This window comes from Cephus cinctus, unplaced genomic scaffold (genome assembly GCF_000341935.2).
Source record: "Cephus cinctus unplaced genomic scaffold, Ccin1 Ccin1_scaffold0422, whole genome shotgun sequence".
Classification (NCBI taxonomy): Eukaryota; Metazoa; Arthropoda; class Insecta; order Hymenoptera; family Cephidae; genus Cephus; species Cephus cinctus.
In genome coordinates this window covers 307,892-317,336 of record NW_014333105.1, presented here as the reverse complement: position 1 = coordinate 317,336, position 9,445 = coordinate 307,892, and the positions used below count along the sequence as shown (strand labels likewise).

At 41.2% G+C, this 9,445-nt stretch overlaps 1 protein-coding gene across 1 annotated transcript; it reads right to left on the bottom strand.

Annotated features, from left to right (window-relative positions):
* Positions 1 to 5,330: 5,330 nt before the first annotated feature.
* LOC107267614 (protein yellow-like) lies at positions 5,331 to 8,434 on the bottom strand. Its single transcript, XM_015739551.2, has 7 exons — positions 8,282 to 8,434; positions 7,900 to 8,188; positions 6,800 to 6,929; positions 6,552 to 6,714; positions 6,074 to 6,433; positions 5,810 to 5,998; positions 5,331 to 5,722 (listed from the first exon to the last, which is right to left on the bottom strand). Exons 1-7 carry the CDS (start codon positions 8,294 to 8,296, stop codon positions 5,537 to 5,539), a joined length of 1,332 nt encoding a protein of 443 aa, XP_015595037.1. The 5' UTR covers positions 8,297 to 8,434; the 3' UTR covers positions 5,331 to 5,536.
* Between the last annotated feature and the right edge of the window lie 1,011 nt (positions 8,435 to 9,445).

The window sequence follows — 9,445 nt, the reverse complement described above, 5'->3', positions numbered from 1 at the left end:
GTCCGTCAGACAGTCTAGTAAAACAGTTCTACATTCCTCTCGCACAAAATACCATCTAACAGTTACTCCAATTATTGCAATTCATTAATTTATCTAGTACCAGTCGAAATTGTTTTCGGTTATTCCTTAACTAGCATCTTTGTAGAGTTTGTTGTCAGTGCATTAAGTTATAATAAACTCTATTCATTTGTTCATTAACTTTGCTTATATATATATTTGCCTGCAACCAACCTCTTCCACACCGCAGACATCTTCGATAACCTTAAGCAACAGAATCAAGGTAAGCACAATCAAATTATTATTGGTGACGGTACTATCTAATTTTGTTGAAATATCATAAATGTTAGATTTCCTAGGTTCAATTGTTTAGTTGGTGATGGTTTCCATTTGTTTAGTAATTTTCAACTCAATCCTAGCAAATATCCAGTTCAATTCATTCTTCCCTTGGTAATTAGAGGCATAGCCCAATCCCGAGTAAAGTGCGCAAGCATTGACTCAAAACAGGGCAAAGTTATAGTATATTACGTAAGTTATAGTACACCAGTCTAAGCCTCCATTCTGGTTCGGACGTAACAATATATAGCGAGAGAGAGAGACAGAGAGAGAGAGAGAGAGAGAGAGAGAGAGAGTGAGAGAAGGGTTACAGTCTCGAATAAAAGAAGAAGAAACAGAAAAATCTATATGAATCCACGTTTTCCCTTACTAACATTTTTTTTCTTAGGGTGTCCTACCCTCGCCTGCCGTTCCCTTTCATTAAGGTGACTGACTGACACTATGACTGACTTTTGTATTTCCCTTACAGTTGCGGGTCGTTGCCTTTGTAATAGCTTCGTTGACGTCGTCGTTATATGATATTTTGTCACTGGAGCTGCCATGAAAATTCCATAACGATAATACTGGCTGGTTTGTTCCTTGTAAAATTGACGTCCTTTCCCCTTTATACAATTTCCACTCCTTCTCCAGATCCAGGAACGGTCCCAGATCTGGTAATTAAGTCTTTGAATTACACGGTCACAGGATCTGCCCGGATGCTGTGCAGTGTTTTAACAATTGTATAATTTCTCTGGAGAAGATTGGATGCGAGGGATCAAGATTAATTGTAGCCCTTAGTTTCTCTGTGGCTCTGTGGTCCCTTGTTTGATGTTTGCATCCCTTGTAAGTATCCCCTGAGACAACAGATATCATTTGGGATGCCGTCGTGGTAACTGCTGATACTGATACGTCTTGAAGAATTTACTTTAAACGACGTTTATAAACATGCTTAGTCCTATGTACTATCAGCAATGGTCTCGTTCTCCAGTTACCTCTTGGTCGCTTCGAATGAAAATCTGAAAAATAGTTAACGGCATGAAATTAGTCAATTAACCTTGTGTTGTCTTTTGAACTTTTGATAAATCTTAATCAAAAGTAATATCAAAATTAGTTAAATTTCTTTCGAAAATTTTCCCTTGGAGCATACCATACCCACCTACTAACTTTCTTCAAGATCCAATTTTTACTTTCATTTTTGGAGTTAATTAACTACCCCTTCTTATATGAACCTGCGCACTTTCAACGATATCTTCGCAAGGGGTAAACAAAGAAATTTTGTGAAAATTCAAAAAACCCTACTGCCTATCTTTTGGAAATTCATCAAAATCATATCAAGGAAACTTTCTAATGAGACTTTCATCCAGCAGCAGGTACAGGTAGACTGTTTGTTTTTAGAGGCTCAATGTAAACTCTAGAGATGATAAATGGGTGTGGTAGAAAGCTCCTTCGATTGGTCGCGCTTCCCGTGTCACTTTGTGTAAGCCATTAAGGAAAGCTGAGTCTGTACCTGAGAGTTAATAACATGGAAATTATGGAAGCAGATGTAGGCACATACTGTGTAAGTCATAACTCCACATAGCAGAGCACAGGGATGAAGTTCCTGAGCTAAGATTTGAAGGATTTAGGTGGAACCAGCACTCAACCAACAAGGGATGTATTATCTGATCCAACCTTTTAACTTAATATCTTAATATCTTCTCACCTGTAACAATAAAGTAATTAGCATCTGTTACACCTGATACATAATTTTTACTTGCATGAGACCACTTAATTACCTGATATGTATATTTCAAGTGGACTTTCTTGCTCGTTCATTGTATTCATATCTTCCTTACTTTCATTCCTGACTTTGCTATTGCTTTGAAAATGGACAGTATATCAGTACGCGTTGTTCCAATCGACGAAAACTCTGGACCAATTTAATCTATCAAAGAATTCCCAGAAAGACAGAGAAGAATTATACCGTTTGAAATGGTCGAAGGGTCCCACCCTATGGTTAATTCATCTCTTGATTTGCCGCATGATAATTAATTTAGAAGGGCATCCCTGGTCTAATCAGTAAGCAGAGCTGAGAGGCCTTTGGCTATGACGTCGGTTAGCCGATAGCCAAATGAAAGTGACTTTATTGGCCGGCAGCATATTAATTACCTAATATGAGTCCGATGCTCCTTATCGGTGTTTGTCGGTCAAATGTTTTTATTTACCTTTCGATCAAGTACATACAATAAAATTAGCTGTTTGTAAAATTTCATATTGAGTATACTCAACCGGTAACATGATAATATTATGCGATGATAAAAAATTTATATAAATTTTTCCACATTTCGGTGAGTAATAATATTTGTTTATGGATTCCCCTAAAAATTATTCGCAAGGGGCAGCAGTAGCCGTCAACGAGTTTGTCAAATAAACGAGAAATTTTAGGGTTTGTGATTTCGGGGGCTTTCTTATTATTTACGTTTGATTATTTGGAAATGTGCGATCGTAAAAACAATTATAACATATACGTTTTTTCCAGATATTTATAATACATAAATCTTATTGCTTAAAATGTCAGGTATGAAATAATTCATGTCGTGAAAAATAATTACAGTTACATAAATGATCGTAGATAAGAGACAATCCGTCGAGTGATTTGTATTCGTATGAGCTATTAGGGCCTATTTATGAAAATCACAATAACTTTAGGATCTTATCGATAATTTATTTCGTTCCCAAATTATTTGATTCCGGTCGGAATATTTAATTGACTGAACAGGATTGCATAATTAAATAGAGCATCAAAGGGAAAAATCAGAACAAGAAGATTGGTCGTAACGAATGAATAAGAGAGGAAAAGATAGCGGTTTCAAAATGCAAAGAGGACGAGGAAAATTAAATTCTATATAAGCGTCTCAAACTTTTAGGCAATTGCGATGGGGAATTCTGTAATCGTCTTCACGAACAGGGAGATGATTAACTCCAGAGTAAATATCGAGAGTGATCTTTTAGCGAATTTCTCGTTGGCAGAGAATTAATTTTCTTTGGCTAATTTGTCAACCAGCACGGATATCAACGCGAGTATTGTACGAAATAATTCCGCTGCTGTAACGGATCGTACGGATGATCGTTAATCACTCTTTTTCATACAGAGAAGATAAATAGCCTGTAAATCGTTCGGAGATTCATAAATACGAGAAAATCGACTGAATACGCGAAATTTCGTTGGAGTTTAAAATGTAAATAATTTAGTCCATATAGACATTTCATTATTCGTTATTTTCCTTTCGTTATTGATTCTTCACTCGATAACAGAACGGTAATAAAACGGACGAGAATAAACAACCGATACGTCACAGGTGTATATTGGGCAAATATATATGTAAATGGTGGAAAATGAGGTAAAGCATATTCCGAAAGGAGTAGAATCCAATCGTGGCTGTAACGGTTAGCCGAACGCCAAGATAATCTAACGAAAGTGGCGACATCGGACGGTCGCCGTACGAACTCCGAGTACGTTAAAATATACAGAGTTAAACGAACCTGAAAAACAGGCGTCACACGTTCCCACCGATTCTCCGTCAGATGGAAGCACATGACGCCGTTGTCCGTTTGACTTTTTCTTCTGGCATTTTCCATTAGTATAACATGTTGTCACATTGAGTTTATGGTGTAATTTTGCAATATACGACATACAAAGCTGTAGAAAAATTTGTCAATAGAAAAACGTACCAGGCTACAACCTACATTCGGTACATGAGAAAATACTGCGTATCCCAATAAGGTTATTCGTTCTGCTCGCTAGTAGAATAACCGGTGGATACGAGTGGATGTCGGTGAAACATAAATTCTTCAGGTACGGTGAACCATTGTAACTACAGAAAGTCGCTAAGGTGTTAAGGAACTAACGAAACGAGATATACAATGTCAAGTAACTCGTTAGCGACGTACGATTGAACGCTATCTGACACTCCCTTGGACGCGGTCGTAGTTGCTGCGAAAGCCGAACCCGTAATTACGCTTGGCTCAAAAACCGGCAGACAGCCGCCTGAAAAAGAGGTGTTAAAGCAAGGAGGCGTTAATTTAAAACAGACCCAAGTATAGCCAGGACGATTCGCATCGGTATTTGCGCGAACCTCCTGCAAGGCCCCGTTCGGTCACCTACCGTGTAATCAGTAAGTCAGTCCGCCGATTGCGCCCAATTTTTTTATGATAACCCTCAGGGTCCTGTGCCCCGTCCATCATCGCTCTCTTGAAATATAACGATCGATCGACAGCCTTGTCTTTGACTGTCCCTATTCCTTCCCGAACCCCTTCATTTTCCAATTTATTAATATTTTATTATTCAAGATGGCTTCCAGTCGCCACGCAAAATTCGTATGGCCGATGATCACCTGGAGGTCTGACTAAGAACTCTCACCCCGGCATAGAGGAGATCTTTGAGAAATCGTAACTCGGCATGGGGCTCGTCCCCTGGGGCCTCGCTAGAATTTAGTTTTAACGTGCCAAACAAGGCCCACGTGGCCATATATTACAAGATGCTCACGAAACGGATAATTTTCGTTGTAGCGCGAACTCTGAAGGCGACTCACGATCGTATATCAGGAGGTTCCCTTCAAATTATCGAAACAAGGGCCAAACTAATGGCCTCGTCGAACCATCTGGCTCCTGCGGGGATGATTCATGTCGATTTGAATACGTTTTCACGCTGGTAAACGGTAAAAATTGGCTAAGGCCTAATTCTCCAGCCTCCAGTTACGATTGAGACACGTCGCTCTCTTTGGAAATCAGACACTTATCGACTTTTACGTCTCTCTGTTAACTTTTATGCCTTATACATCATTATCCACGTACGGATATACATTTTCCTTTAACTCCAGCACTGAATTGCTGGAGCGTGGATGGACGATATAGCAGCGGGAAGTGGGAAGTATAGAAGTACGTATATACTGATAATATAAAAACTAATCATAATCATAATCCCACCTTCCTACTAGAAATATAAATTATTCATGGAATCAAGTTAAATGATACGAAAACTTTCTCAATTACTGGTATGATCTTGAGCGTGTATTAGATTTCCATATAGATATAGGAAAGTAGAATGCTGCAGCAATTGGCAATGATAAATATACTTGGCGTGAGGTTGATCGTATTTGGCAATTGGTTCGAGGGAGAGGAGGCGATGAAATATCAAAGGGAAAGGACTTGTTTGGAAAATTTTTAAGTTCGAGAATTTCGAAAATTATTTTCGGTCCCACCACAGTCGATTATTGTTGTAATTCCATTGTGCATTTTCGCATGCCGTACCAGCAATTGCTTCCCGAACAGGAACGCAGAGTACGCGAAAATTGACATCGTTATAATTTAACGTTGAGATCAAGAAGACTGGCATCCTGTCGGAGATTATCCACAGCACCCCCCGGTTAACCTATGAAAAATTGGGAGCACAAGGTAAATAAATAAAGAAATGAAAATAAAAAATGTTCATCCGATACAACCATTTAAGAAAATTTACCTTCACATCTGCAGGAAAGATCAGAGCCTCGTCGTGTCTGGCGACAACTGCATGATTGACAGGACTGTACGGTAGCAATGAGTTCCAGCAACCAACAGCATTTTGATCGATCAGATTGAAGAATTGTACGTCATTTTCATCTATAACGGAGGACGTGCGATGGAAAAGGGATCCCCCGTCGGGTAGTACCTGTAGCAACAGTAAAAGAATTCGAGTATGAAGGACGTAAGAAAAAATAAAAAAATTACCAATTATAATAAATACCTCGAAATCATGATAGCTATCAAGCGCAAGTTGTTCGTTTCGCAGAATTCGAGTGGAGACGGCAAATTCCCTGTTGCTGCTCAGCGGATGAAAGTAAAGGGTCCTAAAGCCGTCTCTCTTGAGTCCTGAGAGACTCATGCCAAAGATACCCTCTTCGCCCCACTGGAAATTCAGTCCGCCGATGTTGTAATCCCCAGCCAAGGGATCGGGCATGAAGAAGCTATGAGTGACCCTCCAAGATTTGTTCTGGGCCCAGGAGTAAACGATCAAGCCATAGCCAAGCTCGTCGGACATGTAAGCGAAGGCGTCGTCGCAGCCACCAGTGCCTAAGTCCACGGCAATGTTAGCAATGAACGTGTTCTGCGACGTTAACGAAAAGAAAAAATGCAAAACTGTAGAAATGTGAAAGTTGCGTGGCGAGTTTAATAGTTTAAGAAAATACGTAGGCCGTGAAGTAGGTTTTCACGCCAGTGCCCACCTGATTAATGTCATCTGGCCGTAATCTGTACTGGCGCAAAATCTTATCGGTGGTCAGATCAAAAATATTCAAGGTGTACGGACACGCCTGTTGCGTGGTATTGCCAATACCGATAGTACCGGTATCCAGGACCCAGAGTCTGTCGCACTGGTCCGCATGAATTCTGATGTATTTCAAAGAGGATTCAGGCGGTGTCTTATCAATCAGGTAATCAGACGGAGATTGGTCAATGAAATAAAAATACTTACCGGTAAACGGTAGTGAGAGAATTGCCGCAGGAACCAGCAACATTTTGAACCCAGTTTGGCCACGGCGTCAATTTTGGCGACCCACCCAGATTCGTATCCAGCGATATGTAATTTAAGGTAGCGGGAATACCTGGTGAAAATTTCATTAGCTTCTGATAAAATATACTCGGGACTCGTTGCTGTCGACAAAGTAGATTCGAGTCAGGGACTCGTTCAATTTTTCTCAGCAGCAATAACGAGGACTAATGACTGTTCGTGCAGGCTGCACTGACGTGAAATTATGGCGGAAGGATTACGGAAAATAGATTGACTCTCGTGGAGTTAATCTAACAACTGACTTCGTATCGTAAAGTAACTCCTTGGATTTCTCCATATTTTTTTCGAACTTTTGAAATGGCCCCAGGAGCGGTACTTCAAAGATTAGCATTATAAGGAAAAACGACTTTCTAACAGCCGTGGGTGGTGTGCAAAGACATGCTGATATAGGAAGGGCAGAAAAAATGGATTTTTCAGGTAAACTAGAAAATGCACCTCCTTAATGGGACGATCGACAGAAATGGCTTCGGGGAGGTCAGGGAGTTCACGGAGTTGAGAGAGTTCGTCTGGCGCTGGTGAACCTGACGTTAAACGGAAGAATGGAAGAACGCCGCCGACATAAAAACCTGCCCAAAGACAATGGGGTTGTGCCAGCGGCGTAGTGCGCTACGAAAATTCATTGGTGGAGAATAAAAAAAGGGTAAAGGCAAAAAAAATTGGCACACAGCGTGCCGCCGTCATTGTCCATCCGCAGCGTACAATGCTCTGGCGCGCGCCATCGTATATAATAAATATAAAACAGGCAAAAAGCACTGGAAAAGAAAAAAGAAAAAGAAAAAGAAAAAAAGAGAGAAAAAGAAAAAGAATGAACGAGGCCATTGAGCGCACGAGTGTTTGAGATTGGCGAGCGAAATCCATTCACGAGCATCTCTCGCGATTTTCGGCATTTTTTTGTCGCGAACCGGAAGTCGTCCAGACGAGCTCTGAGAGAGGGACGCGATCTCGGTTGCTATAAACTTCCGTTCCCTTAAATTTCACTCGCTCACTCGCACTCGTCCACATACCTCCTCGCCATCTCGGTATCGTAACGAAGAGTTTGTTCCTCCAGATCTCGATGCCCACCGGAAGTGCGTTCTCCGGTACGAAGTCGCCTCTCGCTATCGCCAGCTGCCTGCTGCTCTCATCCGGATATGCAAAGTCCATCGTCTTCCAAGAGAATCTCTCTAAGATCGGAGCACGGCCGAACTTCGAGCCACCCCAGTTCCATCCCGAGCCAGACGGAACCTCCTGGACCAGTTTGCCCTCGGCGGAAACCAGCAATATCACCCAAAAGGTGCATATTGCCATCCACTTCTGTAAGAAAATCAAATTAGCTTGAACGATCGCATCAGAGACACACGTCGCTTATAATTTAATATATTTAAAATAAGCAGCCCTTATCCATACCGTTTTGTTAATCATCCTCGTTCGTAATTAAATTTTCAGATGACGCCGTGAAATCTACGAGGAACAAAGTGCCAAAGATAATGGGGGAGGGATGTGAATTAAAGAAAAATTTATTAAGATTGATAAGGTACAAGAGCTCAAGTCCTCGAGGTCTTAAAGGAGAAACTGTGCGGGACGCCATTTTCAACAGCTATTTGTACTCCCAGTCCCACTAGAGACCCAAGAACGCCTGGAGAAATCCATTGGGGGTCTCCGTTGCTGCGGTGCCCTACGTCCGGAGCCCAGCAACGAGTTTCGTTATTTACAATGCAGCTACTGCATCAGCAACAGCAGGGACAGTGGGCACTACAACCTTTCACTATATAATTCCTCCACACGTAAACGCGCTTCGCCGTATTCGTTCCTGTACTTGTGGACGAACACCAATCTTCAGGACAATTAAAGAAAGCAGCAACGACGGGAACGCTACCAGCAACTTCGTCGAAGGTAGAAGCTACCCGAAGGGTACCTGATCCTCGGCTTCCTTTTTTACACGATGCCAATTAACCTGAAGTCCTCCTCCTATGGACCACGACAAATGTGAGTTTCATGCAAGGAATCTCGCTGCCGCATTTACCAATCAATTAAATAAAACTATTTCCTACTTTCATTCTTACTACCAACAGTACGCCATTAGCTGCTGAACGATGAATATCGATTTTTGCTAAGATCCATTAATTCGATCCAGTGAGTAATCAACTACCAAATAGACTTCATAAATCTACTAGCTGTCCTTGATATATATATATACACACGCATATCAGTTATCATTAATGGTATTTGCCATCTGACAAGTGCACTCTGAAATTGCATTATTGCCTGATAAATGATTCTTGTAAAATCCCTTTTGTCATGCGGTTCCCCATAAAAGGTGTTTACGGAACGGAACGCACGAATTAACCGTGGAAAGTGGAGCGGCACGAGTGCCAATCAGAAACCGCAAGTGAATACAGTGCAGTAATATGTAATGTACGTGACTGCAGTTATGTTTCAACACACGCAAGAGGTATTCGACGTGCATCGTGAGATCTCTAATTGGATGCCAGTAGTAGCGAGAGAGGCTCTATTCCTTGTGGGGTACTGTGAGAAAAAGAGAGACAGCGAAGGGAAACTTTGAAAGGAACC

Excerpts from the sequence above, each read along its gene's own strand:
- LOC107267614 (XM_015739551.2), bottom strand. Across the intron at positions 6,930-7,899 it reads GATACCGAGATGGCGAGGAG|GTATTCCCGCTACCTTAAAT; the intron begins GTATGTGGACGA and ends AATTTTCACCAG. Across the intron at positions 6,434-6,551 it reads GGCCAGATGACATTAATCAG|AACACGTTCATTGCTAACAT; the intron begins GTGGGCACTGGC and ends TTAACGTCGCAG.